The sequence below is a fragment of the Neopelma chrysocephalum genome, unplaced genomic scaffold (genome assembly GCF_003984885.1).
Source record: "Neopelma chrysocephalum unplaced genomic scaffold, ASM398488v2 Primary Assembly neopelma1_120, whole genome shotgun sequence".
In the NCBI taxonomy this organism is placed as follows: Eukaryota; Metazoa; Chordata; class Aves; order Passeriformes; family Pipridae; genus Neopelma; species Neopelma chrysocephalum.
In genome coordinates, this window is record NW_020897782.1 from 139,824 (window position 1) to 165,383 (window position 25,560).

Consider the following 25,560-nt stretch of genomic DNA (forward strand, 5'->3'; position numbering starts at 1 on the left):
GGCTCACCTGGGTGCTGGGCTCACCTTGGTGCTGGGCTCACCTGGGTACTGGGCTCACCTGGCTGCTGGGCTCACCTTGGTGCTGGCCACGCCGATCTCGGGCCCGGCGTTGATGTGCACCCCGCAGTCGGTCTCGCGCGAGATGGAGCTGCCCACGGTGTTGGTGATGCCCACGGTCAGGGCTCCCCTCTCCTTGCAGTACCGCAGGCACATCAGGGTATCTGCTGTCTCACCTGCACACACGGGAGGGAGGGGCTGGGTCCTGCTGCCATTTCCCCCGTTCTGGGAGCTCTGCTGCAGCAGCTCCCTCAGCCCCAGCACACTGCCTGAGCCCTGAGCACAGCACAGGCAGATCTACCAAACACAAAACCTAACAACGGGATCTGGGGTAAGGAAAACTCAGTGTTCTGATGTGGTTCACGAAAAAAGGGGACAAAAAGGGTATTTTCTTCAACAAACCCAACTTTCTTCCTTTTTCTGGTTGATAAAAATTTACCTGGGGCAGGGAGGGGTGAGGGAAAAATGTATTAGGGATGCCTGGAGCTGCTCGTGAGCTGATCTCAGAGATGGGATAAGAATAGAAGGTGCTGTGTGTCCCTGCTTGTGTCACCAGTTTGCTTTAGTCCTAAAAGGACACAGCCCTGAGTGCTGCACGTGTGAGGTGACAACAGAGAACAGAAACCCCAAGGTTAGTTTAGTGCCCTCGTCCCTCAGTGCCCAAACCTGCCTTGCTCACTGCTCCACTCACAGCAAGTCCTGCAGGGTGGGGATCTACGGCCAGAACCAGATTTATGGGTGGGGGGAAAGAGTTCTTTGAGCTCAGTATTCACTTTGGGTTTGTACTGCCTGCTGAGCAAGCTCAGGTTCCAGGGACATCTTTGTTAGGTTGCCATATCCAACACTTCAGGGGAAAGACGGAGCCCCTCGTGTGCCCTAAGGAGTGTTCCCTGTTCGACTGGGACAGTTCTCCCCAGGGAGAACTTGACCACGAGCCCCCCAAAGAGGACAGTTTGAAACACTTGTTACTGAGAACACAAAATTGCTACCAAAAGAGTATTTTAACCTGTGGGGATAAAGCAATGACCAGTTTTAGTGCCACAGCTGAAGATCAGTCATAAAAATCTGAAATGGTAAACGCAACTAAGAGGGAAAATCAATGTATTTTTGTATTGCAGTTGTCCTTGAAATATGAATATGATACACATCATATACTTTTTTTTATGCTTCAGTGTGCCTTTTATCTCCTACTCCATTCCAAGGTGGTTGTATTTTTTGATACTTGTGTCTAATAGTTTCATTTCTTCAGTGGCTCCAATCCACCATATGGCAGCGCTTTAACTAGAGAACTAAAACTATTCCAAAGAGCTGCCTTTCCCCAGAGCTCAGCAGCACGCTTTAGTCTGTTGATTGACGGAATAATTCGTCACAGAGAAAGGAAACAAAACCACTGTAACCATATGTAAAGCCCAGCCACCCAAACCCTGCAGATGGACGGGAGCAGAACCACTCTGGTTCTCCCCATCTCCAGGCTCCGTGTGCCCAGTCCTCCCCTCACAGGCCCCACAGCAAAGCACAGACAAGCACCAGGGTCTGGCCCTGCTGCCCCTGCCCTCCCTCCCTCTGTGTGCAGGCAGGAGGTGTGCAGGGAGCTGTACCTGACTGGCTGAGGAAGAAGCAGACGTCGTCTCGGAACACGGGGGTGTTTCTGTCCAGGAAGTCACTGGCCAGTTCCACCATCACAGGCAGCTCAGTCAGTTCTTCCAGCACCTGCCGGGTCTGGGACGAGGAGATGGCACACATGACATCATGTTTATAACACCAAGTGTTTGCAGTACAAAGAAGCTTTCTAGTTGCCACACACTGGAAAATATTACTCTCCAAATCCCAGGTGAGTATCAGTGCTGGGTTATGTTTTGGTTACTCAGTAGGCCCACACTCAAGTCACCAACTGCCCCCAGTAACGTGCCCTTGCCTTGGCACCACAAACTCCTCCTCACAGGGAGACTGTTCTCAAGTCAGTCTCACTCATTATATAATCCTCAGTATGTATTATATAATACAGGGTGTCCTTCTGTCAGACTGTACCTTGAACTCAGAAACCAGCACCTATATCCAGGCCAAGCCAGAGGCTGTTGGCCAGTCCATGTTTGAATTATCTTACAGGGCTGATCAGGAGGGACAAATGTGTTCTCTTGTGGCCCTTGTCAGTCAGTTCCCATCACTGTGCTCTGCAGCACTGCTGAGAGGAGGAAAGGATTCCTCTGGGAAGCTGTGAGCATGTTTAACTGCAACATTTCAGGCTGCCAAGCTACCCCCAGACAGGCTCCAGCGATGGGGGGGTCAGACCCTGAGGACAGAACCCCACTGTGGCTGCAGGCACAGCCAGTGCTGCTCTGAGACACAGAGAGGAACTGCTGCACTGGGCAAGCACAGGGATGGCTGCAGGCACATCCCATCACTGTCCACACAGCAGAGCAGGAAATCCTTCCTGGCTCGTGGCAGCCCCTGCCTTGCTGCACCATTTGCATTCTGCTCTTGCACTGCCCTTCCCCTGCCAGCTGTCTTTTACAACAGAGCAGGTTTTGTTTTTTAAAGCCTTCCACGACCACAAAAGCCACAGGCAACATTTCCATAAGTATTCAGGTTCTTCAGCTTTTTTTCCTCCTGCTGCTGCTGTAACTGCAAGTCTGGTGTTAACAGCTTTCATGAGGGTCTTCATTCACCTGAGTGCACTGGCTCCATCTGAACCTGAAATCAATCCTTAACCTGCCTGGTACACACCATGCACTCTCCAGGGAGACCTGAGAGCACCTTCCAGTGCCTGAAGGGGCTCCAGGAGAGCTGGAGAGGGACTTGGGACAAGGGATGGAGGGACACTACAAGGGGTGATGGCTTCAAACTGAAAGAGGGTAGACTAAGATCAGATGTCAGAAAGGAATTCTTCCCTGTGAGGGTGGGGAGGCCCTGGCACAGGTTGCCCAGAGAAGCTGTGGCTGCCCCATCCCTGGAAGTGTCCAAGGCCTGTTTGGAAGGGGCTTGGAGCGACCTGGGCTGGTGGAAGGTGTCCCTGGGACTGGATGGGCTTTAAGGTCCCTCCCAGCCCAAGCCATTCCTGGCTCTGTGACTCTGTGCCTGCTGCTGAAGCCCAGCTGAGCTCCCTGCCAGCCCAGCCCTCGCTCACCGCCACGCCCGCGTGGTAACTTGTGCCACACGCGATGAGGATCAAACGCCGACACCTCTGGATCTCCTTGATGTGATCCTTCAGCCCACCCAGGTTCACTGTAAGAAGATTCAAAGACGGAAATTAGGGGGGCCAGGTAGCCAAGATCACTGATGCTACCATGATGTGTTACCACCTCCATCGACCACTCAGCAAACAAACATCACAAAAAGATCTCGCCACCAGCACGTGGAATTCTGGAGGCACCCTGGGGCACACACACCATCTGACACCAGCAAGGTTCTCATCCCCCACATCATCCCCTGCTGCCTCCACTGCAACCGCTGTGAGGAACTGCTGGACACTGAGCTGTCAGAAAGGAAGGAGGTTCAATCTCAATTACCAGTGTAGTCATCAAAGTTGACCCTTCCTCTCATCGTATTAACGACGGATTCTGGCTGTTCAAATATTTCCTTTTGCATAAACGAGCTGAAGTTGCCTATGAAGAAGAAGAAAAAAAACAGATTAGAACACTTTACCTCCTGGTAACTTCAATTTTAAATTACCTCCTGGTAATTGAATTTTTTCCTGTGTTTATAGGGAGAAGCCTGGAGCAGAGTCACTAACAGGCCAGTTACCAGTCAGAGATTATTAAACTGATACTTCTTTTTCTGCCAAAGCATCAGCTCATCATGAGAGCTTGATTCAAATTCCTAGAAGGTGTAAGTGAAGGGGCAGATCTGGAATGGCAAGTCTGCTAGGGATCAATCTTGGGAAAAACGGCTGGCTCTGAGCAGGAGGTAAAATTCTCAGCCCCACAACTGTCCCCATTATTGTGTTAACAGCAAGAGGGAAAGTCCCAGCAGATGTAAGGACTTTTTTCCCCATGAGGGTAATAAAGCACAGGACCAGGTGCTCAGACAGGCTGTGGGATTTCACAGAATCACAGAATATGCAGAGTTGGAAGGGACCCACAAGGATTATTGAGCCCAACTCCTGGCCCTGCACAGAGCCCTCCCCAAGAGTCACACCATGTGCCTGAGAGCATTGTCCAAATGCTTCTGTCCTTGGAGATGCTCCAGCCTTGACTGAACACTCTGGTTTGCCTGAACACCCCGGTCTGCTTGGTCCCGGCTCAGGGACTGGCCCAGGTGACCTCCAGAGGCCTCTTCCACCCTCATTGATCTGTGTTTGCAGGGAGGGTCTGTGCATCCACACAGGTGACCCCAGGAGCTCTCACCCTTCATGATCTGCTGCAGCTCCATCTGCAGGGTCTGCACGGCCCGGCCCGGGTGGTCTCCGGCCGTGCGCTTGATGCGGTGGATGGACAGACGCCCGTCCACCACGGCCGCCACGTCGTCGTCCTCCAGGAAGATCACCCTGTTGGTGTGCTCGATGACAGCACTGGGGACACACAGCACTCACGTGAGACTCCCGCAGCTGCAGCCCCTCCCCAGCCCAACACACAGCTTCTGATCCCAGAAAGTTGCTCATTTCAAAGGAATTTCTCTTAAAATCAGACGAGTCCCGTAAAGTGCATTCCCACCCTGCCAATGGAACTGGATTTTTTCCACCCAGCTCATTATTAATTTCAGTGCCTGCTTCAAGGAGAAACTCTGCACTCCTCAGACACAGCAGTGTGTGCAGCACTGGGATGTGACCATCAGGAGCTGGGCAGTGAAGCCAGGACAGTGTTTTGCCTTGGCACACAGGCTGCTCAGCCAGGGGAGCAGGTTCCTTCCTGGTTTTTCCAGGGATAAGCCACTGTGGTTCAGCTTCCCCACCTGCAGAACTGGGGACAGCTTGGCCCCCTGGTACAGCCCACTGAGATCTGCTCAGAAGCACCCCAAGAATTAGATACAATCAAACACCTCCCCTGCCTGCAGTTTACCTGGGGAGGGTCAATACTGGCATTACCAGAGGGGTTTAACATCTGTGGCCAGGTTTTAGTCTGTGCTCTCTCTCAGCTGAGCTCACATACAGCAGCTCCCTATTTTAGTAGCTTTTGTCCTGACCTTGAGCAAGTCACTGAAAAGCTTTAAAACCAGAACACATCAGGGTGTCCTAAGACTCTCCAAAATACCCTGATGAAAAGAGCTGCAGAAGTCAACCAGCGCAGGATTTTTACATTCCTGGAGCAAGCATTCATTTCCCTAATACAGAGAATCCCAAAAGCTCTGCTAAGGCTGCAGATCCCTCTGGGATTGCAGTAAGACACCTTTGATGATGAAGGAATTGCATATGTGTAGAGAATCAACACAGTTCTCCTGGTAATTAGCATCTGTCCTGTTAATTTAGGTCAGTACTCTCTCAGGTTTCCTATCACTAGGAAATCTTATCAACAGATGTGCCTGAAGAAGGGTAACACCACTATTCCAAGGAGAGCATTCATTCCTTGAACAGAAACTCTGATTCTCTTAATATTTGTAAAGCAATGACCACATACACATCATTTCCTTTATTCACAAAGAAACCACAACCTCCCCATCTCTTGTTCAAGGCCTCACCTTTGAACAGCATATTTTTATATACACTAAAAGAGGCTGAAGAACCTTACCTGGCATCAGAAGCAAAGTAATACTCCACAGCCTTCTCCTCCACGGGGAAGAGGCAGGTGGTGCTGTCAACACGGGACAGGCTGCAACTTCCCTTCTTGTCCTTCCCTGGAAGACACGAGGATCAGGAGCTGCCCACACGGACACACTGGGCACAGGTCAGACCCACAGAGGCCCCAAGGCTCGGTACCAACATGAAGCACTATTTTGATCCCCGTGGGTGGTCACAGTGAGTGGAGCAGTGACGGGACAGGGCAGCACAGCAGCACTCGGTGGTGTTGTGCCCGTTCTCAGTTTGCTGGCAAGGGGTTTATGTCCTTTCCAATTCAATCTGCAAGTGTAGTGTTAGTGCAGGGGTTTAAGTGTAGAGGAAAATGTAAGTAAAAACTCAAATGGAAGTTCTGTGTGGCTCCAGCAGCAGAGAATTGAAGCTGCTTCGTGAGCAGCCACATTCACCCACTCGAACCTGCCCTGGGTGTGATTTTGAGTTTCTCCCCTGCTCCTGCCTCACTGACTCTCCTGAGGCTCTCAGAAATGGAGCAGGATTGCTCTTTTTTTGTCAATTATTCTCAGCACTGGGGAAATTCTTTCAGAGCTGCCACCTGTGCAACCACAGTGCTCCACTGAGCACGGCAGATGTAACCCAAGCCCAGTTCTGTCTGGCTGAGCTCATGGTCAGACACAGCTCAGGAAATCCAGGATTAAGTGCTCAGCATTGTTCCTGTGCTATCAAATACACCCACATCACTCTGATCCAAAAATCAGACCTGCTGTGGGTCCTGGATTGCTGCCAGGAGGGATCCAGGTGTGCTGGAGGGGACAGGACTGAGAGGCAGCTTCGGAAAAACTTGTGCTCAGCCTTAGAGAAATCCACCAGGGATCCTTTCTGGAATACTCTGGTAATTCCCAATACTCTCTAATCTTCCTCCTCAAAAAATACCTCTCAGTGGTGAAGCTCATCAGGAATGCAGATGAGGATCCAACACCAGCACTGGCCTCCAGCAATGTTATCTGCCAGTCACTGTGCAGGGTATGGGAAGGGTGGGGGTGGATTAATCAGCTTATCTACCAAAATGTGGCTATTGCTGAAGAACAACAGCACTGAAGCTACTCTATTCTATATTTATTCCATAATCCTGATGTTGTTTCACCTACTGGACACTGATCTGATTCAGTGATGTAAGTACAGCTCATGGTGTTTAGATTTGTACTTCTGCAAATGAACATGTAAAGAAAAAATACTGTTTCATGTTGGTACTCGGGAGGAAAGGTCCACTCAGCCAAGGATTCAGAGCCCTCCACTTGAGTTATTAAGTCAGTAAATGAGGAGAACAACATTTGGTTGTTGAGTTGAGACAGGACAGGCTGATTTGGTGTTGAGACAGGACAGAGCAGAGCTGTTTGTTAGTGGCCATTCCCCAAGAGAAGCACCCAGACCTGATCAAAACATGCAAATTTGGTTTCTCAAAATAGAACACTTCCCTGCATTGACTTTATTATGTTGCATTGCTTTCCTGTATTCCAGATTCTACACTGAGCTGGAACTGGAACATGTTCTTACTGTGCACACACACACTGTGCAGTGTGTCTGTGATTTCCAAGGAGGGGTTGGGAGCTGCAGTGAGTATTATCAGCCAATTGTGGTTATTATGTTATCTATGGATTTGTCCACAGATTGTCCACTTACCTACAGATAATCTGGACTGTTGGTCTCCAGCACCAACCCCCCCATTTACTAGAATTTAGAAGCAACACAGAGGTAATCCTTTACTCCTTCACTCTTTTCCCTTCTGAATCAAAAGTGGAGACACCATGGAGAATACACACAGGGACAGAAGAATGGGCAGGGGAGTCAGTTTTTCAGCCTCCCTGAGAGCTGAGGTACTTTGGTTCCTGAAGTCCCTGGGAATTAAGGTTAATCTGACTTCAGAATTTTACTCTCAACACTTTACACCGACTTGAGAGCTGCGTTTGCTAAAAAGAAACAAAATCTCACCTGATGTTTGCAGCCAGGTAAACCAGCTCTTGGCACAGAACAGAGTTCACCTTTCCACAAACCCAGGTTTGTTCCTCCTCCAGCAAGAGGGGTTTCTGAGATCCCACCCACTGAGGCCACCATCAGATCTTTTCTCTAACAGAAAAGGGCTCCCCTGCTTCAGATGTGAACTCGGTGCCTCACATCACATGTGATGGGTTGGCCTTTAAAAGAAGTTAAGTACTTAATGTGAATTAAAAATGGCTCACCCTGATAAATGAGCAGAGGGAAAGAAGTTCCAGCCTCAGGCCAACTTTAATGCTTCGACCAGAGGCTGCAGTTCAGCCTCACACCACGGTCGAGGGGAAGATGCAGCTCTGATGACCAGAATTCCAGAAGGAATTTTGGACAATGCCTGCATTAGGATTATTAGCAGCCTCCCAGTTTAGTGGGTTTTATTTTCTAAGGTAATTTACTGTTTCCTCCTGTAGTCAGAGCTGCAGGGAACATGCACTGTCATCAATTTTGCACATATGCTGAGCATTATGTCCCAATATTTGAAATGGGATGGTGGGTGGATTTTCCTGTGTGTTGCTCATGGTGTTTCTGATCAAGAAGGAATTCTGGTTATCCCACTTGTTTCACCACCCTACACGGAAAGCAATAACCACATATTAAAGAGACAATGCATCTTTGTCTCATTTGTGATTCCTTTCCTAAGGAACTGGAGGATTTGTCTGAAATTTCCAGTATTAGCTTTTTCCTAGTAGGCACCTTCCTCCATTTTTATGGATATTCCATCAAAAGAATGATCCATAGATTGTACAGCTGGAAGTGCAATTGGAAAAAAAAAAACAAACCAAACTTCAGACAGTAAATAAACACAGTGTTACATACATACATAAAGGATTAGTGCTAATTATCCAACACAACCAAGAGGCAAAGCTGCTGGCACTGGTTCTTGCAGCAAGGGAGCAGCTACACCATTAGGAAGCAGCAAGACATAGGACAGCAATTCCTCTGGATCCTTTGGATCCCTGCACTGCTCAGAACACAAGTCCAGGGCCCAGGGACTGAACAGGTTCAGACCCTTCCGACAACAGCAAATTACAGGGTAATTCTCAGTCCCTTTTCACTTTCAAGGGTGTAACTGCTTGTCTGTGGTGGCAAAACCCTCGTGTGAGACAAAGACAGACAGACAACATAAATACACATTAAATACAGACTGTCACACAAAGGGTGACAGCATTCTGATGCTTAAAAGTGCTGTTGGGGGGTGAGGGAAAGGTTTGGGATCGTGCCAAGCCTCCAGCCTATAAAGCTCTGTCATTTTTGTTCTTGAAAACAGCCAGGTCCAGGAATGCCAACATGCCACACACAGAATATACATCTGAGCATCTAAGTTTAACTACACTGTTACCTGTACTGTACTGAACTATTCTAACACCCCTGGAAGTGTCCAAGGCCAGGCTGGACGGGGCTTGGAGCAACCTGGGATAGCGGAAGGTGTCCCTGCCCATGGCAGGGGGTGGAATGAGATGGGCCTTAAGGTCCCTTCCAACCCAAACCATTCTGTGATCTTATGATTCCATTTTGTTCTATTAAGATGTATTTTCCTTGCAGCCACTGGACATTAAAGCTTTGATTATAAAATGGGAGACTGACACGAGGGATGCGGCGGCAGAGCACGCGTTAAAAACTTACTTTAAAAAAATCTCTGATAACGGTTTAATTTACGATTTACAGACAACAGTTTAAAAGCACAATCTCCATCCCAAGGCACACTAAGTCTCTGTGGGATCTGTGCTCATGCCCTGGGAGAGGGAAGGGTCCCACTCACCGGTGCGGTACAGGATGGGGATGTGGTCGGTGGAGAGCTTGTGCTCGCTGCGCACGCCGATGAGCAGGGGGCTGCCTCGCCTGCAGGAACAGCAGGACAGCCTCAGACACAGCCCACCCTCAGCCCACCCTCAGCCCACCCCAGCTGAGCCTCCAGAGCCTCCCAGAGCCACTGCAAACGGGAGAGGCCACAACAGAGCGAGAGGATCTCGGAACGAACACAACACAAGGATGTGAGGAACCTGTCTGAAGGTCCGAGAAAACTCTGCCAGAGTCACTGGAATCCCACAGACACCTCACTGCACGTACCCACAAACAGGCACTGGCACCAAAACTCAACACCTGTGTAGGCACATGTGTGGCTAAACCAACCCAGCTGATGTTGGTGTGTAAAAGTCAGGCAGAAAACCTGAACACGGGGCTGGCCCAGCTTCCAGGGCAAATGGAGGACCCACCCAAGTGCTGCCACAACAGCAAGCACCAAGCAAAAGATAAAACCATCTTCTTTCAAATCACAACCAGAGTATAAAAAAAAAAAAAAACCAAAGCTTTTTTATCACAACCAAACCAGGTGTGATACAACTGGTCACTAAGACATTTTCCAAATATTTCTGGGAATTTTCTGTTATGGTAAATGGAAAATAAGAGAAAGGAAATTAAAAACAACAGCCACTCTCAGCCCAGCACATACAGTGTGATAAAAACAACCTCTACCACAACAACATTTACCTGGTACCGACGGCCTGCCCAGGATAGTGAACACTCTTGAACACAAGGGCAAAAGCACCTTCCTGGAACAAGAGAAACACAGACTGTTTATCCTTTCACGTGAGGTCTGGGCACCATTTCAGTATTCCCAGTCCAGAAGCTGCTCCCGTGTTTCTGGGAACAAGGAAGAGACACCAAACAGGTGGTTTCACAGATGTCCCCAGAACCACCTGTAGCTGCAGCCCCCTCACCCTGGAAGGATGTTCCTCCCCTGAGCCTGGGCAGTGCACCTTCAACCATGGAACAAGTGTTCTGAACCCCAGCCTTGGTTACCCACCCCATGCTCCTGCATCAGCTCAGAGCACAGTGAGGGGACCTACAAAGGCAAAGGAAGCACCAAAACTCTGGGGTGTTTGCCCAGGTGAGGTGGCACAGAACGTACAGGTGAGCCAAACCTGCCAGCAACACACGTTCTTGGCCTGCTGCTACAAGAGCTCCTGGTAGGGAAATCACTGAAAAACTCTCCTGAATGAGGTGCTCTGGGATGAGAGGTAAATTGGGATGGATCCTGTTCCTGCACATGGCTGGGCATGGACTGACACGTGGAACCAGAGGCTCCACGGTGGAGTTCCCACAAGGGGTCAGCAGCTCTCCCAGATGGAGATTTCAGGAAGGACTGGAAGCACAGACTCACCTTCACACCATCTCTCCCAGGCCAGCTCCCACCTCCCACACTCAGCCCCCCACGCCCCAGGGATGGCAGCCTCCAAGGGCTGCTGTGCCCCAAGAGGGAGACATTTTCCAGCTGAGTATTGACTAATATTAAAGAAACCCAAATGTATGTCTGAGATGAACTGCCAGGGGCAGGAGAGACAGAAACGTGCCCCTGAGCATCCTGCAGTGGTGGCACGGGCAGGCTGCCCTGGGCAGTGCTGGAGGGCAGCTGCTGATTTTGGGCACTGTGTGTCTGTGCTGGGTGCCCTGGCAGCATTACCAGCTGCTGGATGACCCTCTCCACCAGGGTGGTGAAGCAGTGCTGATTTTGGGCACTGTGTGTCTGTGCTGGGTGCCCTGGCAGCATTACCAGCTGCTGGATGACCCTCTCCACCAGGGTGGTGAAGCTGATGTCGTCGCTGTCGCGGTTGTCGTACATGTACTTGACCAGCTTGGCGATGCTCTCCGTGTCCGTCTCCGACTCGAAGTCGTAGCCTTTGCTCTCCTGCAGCGACAGCACGTGTGGGTGACCAGCCCTCTGCCTTCCCTCCCCTTTCCCTCCTCCCTTTGTTCCTGCATTTGCTTTTCCTTCCTTTCTCCTAACTTTTCTTCTTGCTTTTCCTTTTCATCCCTCCCTTTGACTTTTCTGACCTTTTCCTCATAACTTTCCTTTTCTTTGCTCCCACCTTCCCCATCTTTCCTTCTCCGTCCCTTTTCTTGCCTTTCTTTTTTTTTCTGCCCGCCCTTTTTCTTTCCTGCCTTTCCTTCTTTCCTTGTTTTTTATCCTTCCATACTGCAGTTGTTCTTCCTCTTTTCTCCCATCTTTTTTTGAATTCTTCCCTCTACTTTTCCTCTTCCTTTTACTTTTCTGCCCTTCATTTTTTCCTTCTTTCTCTCCTCACTTCACATTTTCCTTCCATCCTTCTTTCCTGCCTTTCAAACTGCAAGAATCTGAGGAAGGGAGCACAGGGCAGTGAGTGGGAGTGGGAGTGCAGAGTGGAAGAGAGTGAGAGTGAAGGGGTGAGTGTGAGAACACGAGCGGGGGAGTGAGGAGGAGGAGGGGGATGTGAGTGTGAGGGGATGAGTGTGAGTGGGGAGGGGGAAGGAGTGAGTGGAAAAATGAGGGGGTGTGAGAGAGGGAATGTGAACAGAGATTGGGAGAATGGGAGTGGGAGCAGGGGTGTGAGGGATCAAGGAGGGAGTGTAAACTGGGGGAGTGAGCACTGTGGTGAGTGTGAGAATATGAGTGGGGGAGTGAGGAGGGATGGGAGTGGGAAGGTGAGTGGGGGTGAGGTAGGGAGGGAATGGGGAGATGGAACTCAGGAGCAGGAGAGTTACTGTGAGAGTCTCAGTGAAGGTGAGTGCAAATACGAGTGGGGGAACGTGAATGGAGGAGAGTGAACGTGAGTGGGGGAGTGGAAGGAGTGGAAATGAGATCTGGGGAGTGAGTGAAGGAATGGGACAAGTGGGGAGTGTAAATGTGAGTGGGGGAGTTTGAGTGGGAAAGTGAGTGGGAGAATACAAGTGGGGGAGTGAGTGGGAAGTGTGTGTGAGCAGAGGTGAGTGGGAAGTGTTGTGAGCACAGGTGAATGAGAAGTGTGTGAGCACAGGTGAATGGGAAGTGTGTGAGCACAGGTGAATGGGAAGTGTGTGAGCACAGGTGAATGGGAAGTGTGTGAGCACAGGTGAATGGGAAGTGTGTGAGCACAGGTGAATGGGAAGTGTGTGAGCAGAGGTGAGTGGGAAGGCAGGGAGGGAGTGTCCCACACACACCCAGGGGTCACTCACCAGGAATTTCCGCAGGTCCTTGTAGTTGGTGATGATGCCATTGTGGATGACAATGAACTCTGGGGACAGAGGAAAGGTCCTGCTCAGCCCCAGCACCAGCCCACAGCCATGGAACTGACCCCAGAGCCCACAGAACATCACTGTGGGAGAGGCACTTGGCAGAACAAAGCAGATTCACCTCCTGCTGGGATTCCCTGCCCTGCCCCGCTGGCGTGGCTGGGAATGGCAGAGGATAAGAGTGACCTGGGTGGGACCAGGGCTGCCAAGATCCTGCAAAGCTTCTGGAGTCACTCAGGCACTTGGCAGCTTCCATCCTGCTGGGAGCAATTAAACTCCCTGCGGCTCCTGGGGCAGCTACACCCACCACAACCCACACTGTGACAGCCCCAAGCACAACAACCCCTTCTGTGCAGTGGGATCAGGGAAAAAACAAAATAAATGGGGAAAAAGGTATACAAAATCCTGCTCCAAGGAACAGTCACGGGAGTTCTCACCATCCAATTTCCTTCTGCCTTTACCTCCCTGCTCTGTGCCCACGCACCCACCAACCCCTGGGCACCAACCCCACCCCTCCCTGGGATCACCCCCTGCTGCCAACACACCCCGTGGCCAAAAACTGAGTCCAGCCCCTGCGGCTTCCCCTCAGCTGGGCTCAGCACCACTGAATAACCCCCCAGCCCGGGTCCAGCCACCCCTCCAGGGCAGGGGAGGGAGCAGGAAGCTCCTGCAGAGGCTCCAGGGGCTCAGGACTCACCGTTGTTCTTGTCAGAGCGCTGGGGGTGGCTGTTGATGGGGTTGGGCTCCCCGTGCGTGGCCCAGCGCGTGTGGGCGATCCCCAGGTGCACATCAAACTCGATGTCCAGGTCCATGTCCTGTTGCTCTGCAGCAGAAGGGGAAGGTTTTAATCCTGAGGGGCTGTCCCTACCCCAAGGCAAGGTGGGGGTCTCACCAGGCCTCCGGGGATCACAGGACAGGAACGCTGGCAGGGAAACAGAACCAGCAAATCCCACAGGACACGGAATCACAGGATTGTTAAGGTTGGAAAAGACCTTTAAGGTCATCAAGTCCAACCAAAACATCAAGGTGTTTCCAGGGATGGACAATGCAGAGGGACACAAGCAATTCCTCACCTTGCTAAAAGGTGCATTCCTCACCTTGCTAAAACACAAAATAACCTTTAAGAAAGAATCCAACCTTGTTATCTCTCGGGATGCCCCTGTGACTGTGCCAGCCCACCTCATGGCTACACACCACTTAGTTATTCATCCCTAACCCCTGTCTCTAGAAAATGTTAGCACTAATATTTCTTTGGAAAAAAAAATACTCCTTTTGTTCCACAAGTGTCTCCACAACCTCTTTAAAACTATCCTGCAACTTTCTTGAGCAGACAAACGTTTCCTCAGGAATCCTTTATCTCTCTCCTGTTTCTGTACCACACACCCCACCTCGTCTGGCCTTTCTGGCTCCTGGTTTACACCCAGAGCAGACCAACCCACCTCCCTCTGGGACACACAACACTCTGCACCTGAGGGTAACACAAGAGTGGGTTAAAAAGACTTGACTGACATCAACACAGCAGCTTTGGGATGTGAAGCAGAGATCCTGACTGCTCTGAAAAGCACCTCCCCACCCTCACACAGCCCACCTGTATCCCACTCCCAACAACTCTGTGTCTCTGCATCGAGCTCAGATTTAATGAACTTAACATCTCAATCAAGGGAACACAGAGAGCAGAAGGAGCTGCAGAAGCCCTCAGTGCCTGGTCTCATGATGTGACAGTGTCACACACCAGTGCTTTCCCAAAGCCACCTGCACATGGACAGACTGAGCTGGGACAAGTGTTACAAGTGAACAGTGAAAATCCACCTGGTGAGTTATTAGAGCATTTCTCCTTTCTGCTCAAGCTCTAGCTCTTGATAATTATCTCTCATCTTAAGGATTGGTTTAATTTGGGGTTTTTAGGTCCTTTTTAAAACATATTTCAGGTCTATTTTACTTTAACAGGCTGTGGCTGATTTGTCTCGAGGAATCAGGACTTCTCTGTGCCTTCACCCAACACCCACAGGATCACTGGGGAGGGCTCACAGCACAGGGGGGTGTGTTCACACCTCTGGCTCTACACACACAGGTTACTTGGAAATACAGTGTTGGTGGGTAAAAGAGGTGATATCCAAAACCCAAATGAGGGGAGAGGACAGCTCAAGGGAAGAGGGCAGGCAAAGGAGAAAAGGGAGATACTCACTGTGAACCTCTTCATCCAGGGCCTTTACTTTGCCCTTCTGCTTGATAATATGGATTTTGCAGGCATTGGCTTCCCAGTCTTTGTCATTTCCACCATCCAGTCCCACACCTAAGCACCACCATGGGACATGGAGAAAGAGAGTGAAGTGCAGAAGTTATTGTAAGTATTTGAAGTAAACCAATACTGCCCTTTTTTCTTTTTCCAGTGCCCTTTCTCCCTCCACATACAGGCAAGAAACCCCTCAGAGCAGAAATAAGTTTTCCTTTTGCCACCCTTGTCAGTATTTTTAAAGCCTTAGGAAAAAAGGCATCAAGAATGTTTACAGAAATCTGTATATTGAAAGTTAATCCAAACCCCTGACCGTCTGATCACAGGCATGTCCAGTTTGTGTTTCAGTTTTCTTCAACAGTAGAAGACAGTAGAAACCATTCACAATTACACCACAAAACCCATCATTTACAAGCCAAAATTCAAAAGAAGAGGCAGTGTTGTTGAAGGGAGAGGTACCTGCAGAGTCATAGCCCCTGTACTCCAGCCGCTGGAGCCCCTTGATGAGGGTCTCCAGGATCTCCCGCCTCGTCCGGGGGACATGGTAGTTCAGGTAAGCAAAGATGCCTGGATGGGGAAAAGAGAACAATCTTACCACAGAACCACAGCTGAGGAAGCTCTGTATGTGCCAGCTCCTTTGTGTGTGCACTAAGTTAAAGCTCAAACAGGCTTCATACCAAGAACTCTCTGCTGACAGTTTTCACCATCGCGTTTTCAGCCCCACAGAGATGTCACTAACATTTAACAGACCAAAACTACCCACAAACACCCTCATCCCTCTCCTGGGTCTGAAAGCATCTGAGCAGGACAAGCCTGGGGGTGATGGGAGGAATAATTTCCCCGTGAGCTGGACCTACACAAGAGGATGAGCTGCCAGGGGACAACACAGGGCACAGAACACTCCTCCCTGCAGGTGAAGAAGTCAGGGCTCACTAACACAGAGCACGCTGAAGAAACATCCTCCAAAGGAATTCTTCCTTCAAGAGCTTTATCCAAGTTCCTCCCACTAATTCACTGAGAACAAAATCATTTCACTCATGCACACAAACACCCCCAAACCAATGGAGCTCCTTTTCCTGTGGGTTGCAGAGGAAGATGAATTGTTGCTTCTATTTTAAGCAGCGATGGGGACACACAAATTCCTCCATTTCTAATGCCAACACTGGCTCCAGCTCAGAACCATTTCCTTTGGTGCCACCATGAAGCAGTAGGAGGAGAAGACATTTACTGGGTGCTAGAAATATCCATACTTGAAACCTAGAGTTTCACCCTGTAACATCTGAAAGGAGAAAATATCTGTGTGGAGTAAAAGTGAGACCAGATTCACACAAACATCCATCTGTGTCACTGGGAATTCCAGGTTTGCCATTTGAGAAACTTTATCAAAACCTTGAGATCAGAATTCAGTCACACACACAAACCCAAAGTCCTTTTAAAGACATCTTTGATATTTTCCTGATGGTGCTGCCACACAGCTCACAAACTTTTATTCATTGGAGAAACTGTGCTCCCAACAGGGCTTTTAGAGCATACACCTTTACACAGAGATTATTTTAAAGAATATTTGAAAAATCGCATTCTTAAGCTGTTTGTGTTTTGGAATTAAACTAAATAATTCCAAGCCTTTTGTTGTCTTTATTTTATAAGTAGGAATAGGAGCTACTCAGTGTTGATGGACACACAGAATATCCACAGCAAAGTGCTGGGACAAGGCCTTACACAGCCACAAGCTGTTCTGACCCTCTCCTGTTCCTTCTCCCTTTTCCATGGACAGGTCTCAGGATAAACTTGCCCTGAGCTTCACCTTCCCTCTGCCAGGAGAAGTGACATGTCCCTGGAGCTCTGCTGCAAACAGAGCTCACCACAGCTCCCTGATCTTCCACGCTGCTGCAAGAAATCAGGTGCACTTTCTAGTGTTCCTTTTCTTAATCCTGCTCAGATGAAGGCAAAACAATAAAAAAGGAGCTTTTCACTTGGTTCCTTTGGCTTCTGCCTTCATTTCCCAAACCACCCCAAGGCTACCAGGACCAAGCCTGTGAAAATTCACAGTTTTGCTTGCGTTGCTCCGATCCCAAACCAACAGGGCACAGGGGGCTGCTGCTCTCCCATGGAATCTGCTCACCCTGCGGGTTGGATCCTCCAGCCCCACGGACAGGGTGAGCTCCTCCTCCCCAAAGCTCCCAACCCACAGCTCAGAGCTCAGCAGATGAAATCCCGACAGCAGCAAACACCTCTGCTGTGCTCCACACGCCTCCTGGGAAGGATGCCTTCATCTCCAAACCCTCATCCCCACCCTTTGGCAGAAAAACAGCTCTCCAATTCGAGATGCTTCGTTCACTCTGCTTCTAAAAACTGCCTTCTTCAGGCAAACAGCAGCCTCCTGTTCGAAGTGAGCTGACTCTGAGTAGTTGTCAGGCTGAAGGCCAGCACATTTCAGCTATATCCTGGATGCCCAAAATCCTTTCAATGACTCCAGGTCTTACAACAGGAGCTGGAAAAGCCCCCCTCTCTGAACAGACACCCAATGCAGCAGGAGAGTTACACATAAGACAAGTTACCATAAAGCAGAGACAACAGGCACCTGAGAGGGCTTCCAAAGGCAGCTGGGCTGCAGCAGTCCCTGATACTTCCCTGTCACCTGCCAGGACATCCCAAGTCCAGCCACTCCAGAAGGCATAATTAAAACCACCATGAGTAATTACAGAATCACAAACAGTGCTTGCATTTTTTTAAACTCATCTAAATCATTTGACTTGAGACCTCGCTCTGTGTTTTATGTACCCTGGATGCTCAGGGTCCCATTCCCAGCCAATCCCTGGAGCTTCACACCTCATTTGGATGGTGCTGGGCCCATCACACGGTTCTCCAGAAGAACCTACAAGCTCTGCACCCCCTTGGTGGCATTTCAGCCACCTCAGAGTGGCACAGCCAGTCCCACCCGGGCACAGCTCCCTGGGAACTCGTCCCACTCCCACGGCACAGCAGCCTGGCCGCTCGGGCAGGACCTGCTGGAGAGGGAGCAACGAGGAGCCTTGGGGTGCTGTGGGGTTGGAACTCCAACCCCTGTGGCCAGGCTGGCTCCTGCACGGCCTTCCCGGGAACAGCAGCCGGGTGAGAGGCACAAGGGCCCATTGACAGAGCACAGAGGAGGCCCTTCTTCCCTGGCTGAGCAGGGACGGGACGGGCTGCCAGGGAAAGGGTGAGGCAGCCTCGGGAGTCTGGGGACAGAGCAGTGGGATACCTAGAGACACAGGGAGGAAAGAGAACTGAGGGAAGGTGGAGGGGAAGCACTGTGGGACAGCGAGGGCACTGAGGGATTGGCTCTGCCACCTGACATCCCATCCTGGCTCCCTGTCCATGTCTCCAGCCTCCACAGACAGCGGCGTGCAAGGGCTGGGAGGGAACGCTCTGGGACTGTGGGATGGCAGGGATGAGGGTGGGAGGGAATGCTCTGGGATCATGGGATGGCAGGGATGAAGGTGGGAGGGAATGCTCTGGGATCATGGGATGGCAGGGATGAGGGTGGGAGGGAATGCTCTGGGATCAGGGGGATGAGGGTGGGAGGGAATGCTCTGGGACTGTGGGATGGCAGGGATGAGGGTGGGAGGGAATGCTCCTGGGACTGTGGGATGGCAGGGATGAGGGTGGGAGGGAATGCTCCTGGGACTGTGGGATGGCAGGGATGAGGGTGGAAGGGAATGCTCTGGGATTGTGGGATGGCAGGGATGAGGGTGGGAGGGAATGCTCTGGGATTGTGGGATGGCAGGGATGAGGGTGGGAGGGAATGCTCCTGGGACTGTGGGATGTCAGGCACTGCCCCTGTAACACCACCAGGCACAAACCCCAACTCATTTCCAGGCCGTGCCATCACATTTGAAATGAGGGTATTTTCCATGGAAGCACAGGGGGCCCAGGGTGTCACCTCACCTGTGTGTCCCCTCCCCAGCACCCACCCACACATCTGGAACTGGGAAACCGGGCACAGCTGGAGGGTGGGGGCACCAGGGAAGGGAGACAGCACAGCTCCCAGCCCCACCAACATCACTCTGCACAGCACAGCAACCCCAGGCTGAGCCCTCTGAAACCAAACCCTCCTCCTGAAAACAGTCTCACTCCACACACAGGCACAGTTTTAGGCAGGAACTCATTTTCCTGCCATAAAACATTTTTTTTAAATGTGAATTGAACATTTTAGTCTCCATCCCACTCCTGACACTTGGATTGCAACTTATTCTGAACCAAAAAAATGGCCTAAAAGTAGAATTGTCTCCCTGCAGGCAGGGCTGGACACCTTTGGTAAATCTGAACCCAAATCAGACAGTGGCTTGAGAAGTTGTTTTCTCTGCACATTTTAGCAAGTTCAGTCACACCTAAACTAAAAAAAACCACCCAACCAACAGCTCCAAACTTGACTCCTTGTCAGGGATCACAAGTGCTGGCAGTGGAGGACACAAACGCCTTCCCTCAGGAAGGGATGGCTGCTCTGGAACAAGAGGGAAAACCAGAGGGTTTACTCCTGCCTGTACTGCAAACAAACACAACACATCCATCCAGAAAGCAGCCAGCTTGGCACTTGTCTCAGGCACTGAAAATGTCTATTAATTACAGCACAATTACATTAAGATTATTCAGGAGGCCTGTGAAAAAATCCGAACCTGAGACTAAGAATGCTACAAAAAAAAACCAAACCAAACAACCCCCAAAAAACCCAACCCAAGGAATTCAGTGCCTCTTATCAGAAAACACAGACTGTGAAAAGTAAGGAAATCAGAAGAAATGCAAATATACTGTTAATGATGTGAAATATGCAGACACACTCCTCAAAAAAACACCAGACCCTGTAAACACTGGGAGGTTCCATTTTGACTCAGTTCAGCTTTCAGACCCTGAGAGGAAAATAGCTGGAGTGATAATGGAGATGCCCCTGGGAAAATCAAATTCTAAGAACTCACCTGTGAGCAACACATCTTACAGATGAAAATGAAAGTAAGACAAGGAGGTTTGAAATGCACCTTAGAGGAAACAGGAAAAAATGAAATAAAAATAGAATATGTAAAAATGATGCATAATTAAAGTAAAATATGGGACAATAAGGCTCCTGTAAAAGGACACAAGCTTTCCAAAACACATGACTTACTAATCTGCAAGTTAGACTCCAGTATTTGAAGGCTTATCACCCATTTATGACACTTATCATGATGAATTATGTGCAAATAAGTTTCATTTACTGGAAATATTTACAAATGCATTTCATTTTCTCCTTTTCAAACATCCTGTAATGAGGTGACTCGTCATAGCTGGGGAAAGTTTGAATGCACATTTCAAAACCAGCATTTTTACTGACTCTAACTATTGGGTTATTCAGGAATATCTGAGCAATCACACCTTGGAATCACTGCCACTTTTAAGTACAGTTCCACTGCCCTCAACAGAAAGACTGAGGAGGAAAGAAGTGCTTGATCTAGGAGCATTTTTGAAAAATGTTCCTTTCTCCCAGCAGCCACAAGCTGGGCTGTGCAGAGAGAATTTTCCTCTGAAATCAGACCTCAAGCACTGGGTCCCAACTGTGTCACTGCCAGAGGGCACCCAGGTGACACACGGCGTGACACACCCGTCCCAGGGGGACACAGAGCCTGGGCCCTGCAAGAAAAACCCTCTTTTCACTCAACAGCTGAACAAAGGGTCACTTCATCCAGCCACAAAAGGCAGCCTGCCCCGAGGTGGGACACAGAACCCCCAACCCTGCAGTTCAGCCTGGAAAGGACCTTTCCTCTCACACCAGGGACCTCCTTCTCCAAGCCTTGTCCTCTCCCTCCCTGTGCTCTTCAAATCACTGCACACCATGCAGGGGTGAGGAGACACAACTGCACAGCTCTTGGTCAGATGAGGAGACACAACTGCACAGCTCTCTGTCAGGAGCTGAGGAGACACAACTGCACAGCTCTGTGTCAGGAGGGCTCTCACAGAAGCGCCAATCTCTCTGTCAAAGTGACAGTTCCTTGAAATCACAACTCTCAGTAGGAACATGCTGGTTTGGATGAAATTCCAAGGCAAATCCAAGGAGTTCCACCAGGGTCCCATCTGGTGCATCCCCAGCTTATCCCCCTTGCCAGCCCAGCTGTCAGGTGCTGAAAATGTACAAACCCAAACTCCGAGCAGAACCTCCCAGAACTATGAATTTCAGGTGCCCAGCAGACCCAAAAAGAGGAGTTTTGGTTTCAGCCCCTCCCACACAAGGGCTCTTCAGTAACAACACCACACCTGCCCCCTGGAACTCACGCTGTGGAACGAGCCAGCAGGAGGAAGTATTCCAGAAAACCAGGATATATGAGTGACATTTAATGATGTTTAATCACTCTATCTTGACAAGCCCTGAGCTGGCATTGTTCCAGCTGAAACACACGATATGTGAAGCAAAAAACCAACCCTGTGAACTTCTCCCTCGTCCAGCACTGTTTGGAACTGGGAATTCCCAGCTGAAAGAAAACAGCAGCAAAGACACTCCAGGAATGTCAGTCTGACAGGCTCAGGAAACACAAGAGCCCTGGCTGGAGTACACTAAAACCTCAGGACTTGACACTGATGCACTTGGGAATTAGAACAGCACTCCCACTTTACAACATAATGAAGCATTTCAACTTAATGACATATTTAAACTACCCACCTGACACAGGACTTTGCACACGTGGACTGAAAAGGCTCGTTCAAAGCATGTCAGCTTATCAGACAACCCCTGAATCACACTGAAATCCACAGTAAGAAGTCCTGTCTGTATTTCTCTTAAATGAAATATCTTGATCAATACACTCTAGAACATAAAACATTTCCTTTCTTGCGGGTTTGCCTTAAAAACCTTACCTGAGGAACCACGAGAACAGGCATTTGGCAGCTTGGGAAACCCAACTCTCTCTGAGAGCTGATTTTTAATATTCAAGCCCAAATCCTGGGCCTTCTTGCTGTCAGCTACACGAAGAGCTCCCTATAAACAGATGGTATTTTTAACAGAATAGAACTTTTAACAAATGGATGTTCCTGATTTCTATAGTTGACAGTCACAATACTTTTCCTGAGAACTTCATTTTCCTGTGACCTTTTTGGAGCTCAGATTCCTTTATTTCATGGGAAGTTCACAAGCAAATGAAATGAATCACTACTTCCAGATAAATAATCTTCTCCAGGATCTTGAATAGGTGAAGTTACTCAGGAACAGCTTCTCCTAATCCTTTCCCTACAAAAGCAGAAAAGCCTTCAGGCTGGGTTTACTCACAAACTCCTTTGTAGCATCCCCTTTACTGTTAAACCACTTCCACAGACCATGCTATCAGTACATCCCCCTGGCAATTCCAAGGAATCCTTTATCCCAGAAGGGATGCTCAGCCCCACTGGAGTGGGCTCCTGTCACCTGCAGTTCAGGGAGGTGCCAACCCCTGTGAACCAAAACCTCGCTATTTCTGCCCAGTCTGAGGAGCACAAGGTCAGACCCAACCTCGCTGTGCTGTCAGAGCTGCAGAGGTTACACCAACATCCCTTCCAGGCTGAGAAAAAAGCAAAGCAGGAGAACATCCCCTCAGTGCAGATCCACATTTGTGCTGCTCTGGCTGCCCACGCACACACCTCTCCCTCCCCAGCTGAAAGGGGCAGGGCTTCTCCTGCCTCACTAAACAACCAGAGCATCAGTTCTGGGGGTTCCCTCTGGGCAAGAACCACTGCTCCTGGTCCAGAGAAGGGCAGCCCCCGGGGACACCTCAGGGTGACAAATGGCAGCTCAGCGGGGGGACAGCAGTCCCCAAACCTGGAACTCAAGTCTTTCTTATTCCCATTTTTATCTTCAGGAATCACTAGTAACACAAGACCTAAATTCTACAATCCCTTTTGTCATTAAAACCAGTCACAGCATACAACAGGTTTACTGATTTACAGAACAGTCCATCGAGCCTGGCTACCCTGAAAAACCTGTTTTCTAAACTATTTCATAGATGCCATTGAACAGGTTTGGTGCATTCAGACCAAAGCACACCCAACTTACACTGGCCAGGTCTTCAAACTGCAAGTTTCTAATACACACCAAGAGCAAACACCATTTTTCACTAACACTACTAAAAGCAGAACCCCAGCACATCCCCATATTGCTGTCAGACACCAAGGAACTGAACTTTGATGTTCCTTTCCTTCCCCTGTCCAGCAATAGGAGCCTGTCAGACCATGGGACTTTGTAAGGTCACACATAAACGTCAACACCAGGGAAAACACTGCTGGAAATTCCAGTCTGGAAGCTGAAGCTGTTGATGGAGTGAACTGAAGCTCTCCCTTCAGTCTCTCTGATAAACGGAGGTATCTGAGAATTCAGACAACAATTGCAGCACTGTCACATTTTTTCTGTTCAAACTCATCATAATAACTACCTTTCTGTGTGAGATGAATTGGGTAAAACTCTGAAGGTGGCAGGGGACCCAGCAGGCAAGACAAAGCAGCGTAAATCCCAACTTCCCATTCTATTCCAGAAACGTTGTCTGAGGATTCACCAGGCCTGTGCAGCTGCCACCACCCTGTGTAACTCAGCTGCTCAGACCTTGTGGAACCCACAGCACGAGAGATCAGGGCCCTCCACTGCAAGACATCCCCTCAGTCAGGAGAGACAGGTCAGATCTCCCCACAGGATACATCTCTGACCCCCAGAACAAGACTCAACAGCAGAGTCAATAATCACTAATGCTTTTCTCACCGTCTTCATACAATGTTTCAATATTCAAAGAGAATTTTGCTTATATTGTACAGAGGAGAAACACATCAAGTCTGAACACAACTAAGTAACTCCCCCCAGCATTTTCAGGGCTTATCACACACAAAAAGACAAAGAGCAGAAAGTTAATACTGCAATTTTCAAAGGCTGGACCTCGCATAAGGCAAGCACGAGGCACCCAAACCATCCCTGTTCTTGCAGCAAGCTATTTATAATAATAATTATCCCTGCTATTCTTAGCTTTGCTCCACTTTGTACTTTTAACACAATTGAACACAGTGTTAAATGTAAGCTGGAGTTCCTCATGGCCTCTTCGCAGTGCTCCACAACTTCCACAACAAGGGAAGCTCAGATCTTCCCTTCACTGAATTTTTACTTGGTTTTTGCATGGAAACCATTGTGTCTTCGATGGCTTTACACCTTAGTATTTATTGGTAGGCCGAAGAGAAAGCTGGTGCCACTTGACTGCAGATTGGGGTGTGCAGTTCTGACCTGCCTTACCTTCATTTTTCTCTGACAAGGGCAGATGTACAGTCAGAAACACAATTTACAGAAATACAACAGGAGTTCTATTCAAAAGGAAGACTGACAAAGAGGATCGATTCCCAGCTCCCTGCTAAAGAGGCTCTGGAAAGAGGGCACGAAGCTGGACATGCTGGCCAGGCAGTGGAGGAGTTTGAAGGTGATACCAGTTCAATCCCACAAAAATGAGAGAAATGGCAACTTGCACATTAGGTACAAACCCCATAATCTTGCTTAGAGCATCACTTTAATTTTGCACATAAAACTACCAAAAAAGAGAAGGAAATGTTGAATGACAACAGGAAGAACCAAGAGATCACTGTTGCATAGATATCCATGGAAAAACATGAAGACGATGGGACAGAAAGAGAAAGGATCAGTGCTATTCCCGTGTCCAAAAGAAGAGGCGGAGTGGCTGTACTAGAACAGCAAATGGAGTGGAAAGGACCTCGGTGAGAGGAGGACCAGCCTCGCTGGCCCGAGCTGCTGCTCGCCCGGGGCATGAGCCGAGCTCGGGGAGGCTCCGCTGGTGAGTCCTGAGCGGGTCCCGGGCACTGCCGAGCCCCGGCTGGACCCCCGCCCGCTGCCCCAGCCTGCACCGACCGAACCCGAACCGCCCCGTGGAATCCCCCGGGTCACAAGTTGTAACCCCTCGAAAACCCACTGCTGTGCCCCCGGGTGGGAGCGGCTGTGCCCACAGAGCCGAGCCGGGGCTGGGCACGCCGGTGGAGGATCCCGTGTGTCCCGCCGGGCACCAGCGGGGCTCTCGCGTCCCCTCCGTGCCCGGGACACCCACCCCGGCACCCCCGGGCAGGGCTGCCCGTCCCCACCGACCCGCACCCCCGGGCAGGGCTGCCCGTCCCCACACCCCGGCACTCCCGCCCGGCCCCGGGCGCTGCCGGGGCCTTTTGTCCGCCGGGGCCACGTCCTGTCACCACCGGGGGACAATTCGCCTTTTCGGGGCATTAACACGAGCCAGCCGCTCCCCCCCCGGCGCGGTGGGGCGATGGCACCGGCACGGCACCCGGGATACACCGGGATAACACCCGGGATAACACCCGGGATAACACCCGGGATAACGGGGCCGGGGCGCCGCTCGCCACCCCCGGGGCAGCGGCAGCGCCCGGAGCCTCCTTCCCCCGGCCGGCCGGAGCACACGGGGCCCGGCCCGGCCCTGCCCGCCGCCCCCGGCCCGGCCCGGCCCGTGCTCACCGCACATGGTGCTCCCGCCCGGCGGCCGCGCTGTCTGAGGCGCCGGGGCCGCGCCCC

At 50.3% G+C, this 25,560-nt stretch overlaps 1 protein-coding gene across 2 annotated transcripts in view; it reads right to left on the bottom strand.

The window, feature by feature from the left end:
• The window catches only part of GFPT1 (glutamine--fructose-6-phosphate transaminase 1), a 41,400-nt gene extending 15,846 nt beyond the window's left edge, over positions 1-25,554 (bottom strand). For both annotated transcript variants that reach the window (XM_027697590.1, XM_027697589.1), the window contains exons 1-14: positions 25,504-25,554; positions 15,489-15,596; positions 14,982-15,089; positions 13,494-13,619; positions 12,740-12,798; positions 11,322-11,456; positions 10,259-10,320; positions 9,531-9,610; positions 5,718-5,823; positions 4,401-4,564; positions 3,564-3,659; positions 3,182-3,279; positions 1,656-1,776; positions 76-233 (exon numbers count right to left, since the gene is read on the bottom strand). In XM_027697590.1, coding sequence (XP_027553391.1) covers positions 76-233; positions 1,656-1,776; positions 3,182-3,279; positions 3,564-3,659; positions 4,401-4,564; positions 5,718-5,823; positions 9,531-9,610; positions 10,259-10,320; positions 11,322-11,456; positions 12,740-12,798; positions 13,494-13,619; positions 14,982-15,089; positions 15,489-15,596; positions 25,504-25,510 — 1,428 coding nt within the window. In that variant the 5' untranslated portion in view covers positions 25,511-25,554. The remainder of the gene's footprint in view (positions 1-75; positions 234-1,655; positions 1,777-3,181; positions 3,280-3,563; positions 3,660-4,400; positions 4,565-5,717; positions 5,824-9,530; positions 9,611-10,258; positions 10,321-11,321; positions 11,457-12,739; positions 12,799-13,493; positions 13,620-14,981; positions 15,090-15,488; positions 15,597-25,503) is intronic.
• Between the last annotated feature and the right edge of the window lie 6 nt (positions 25,555-25,560).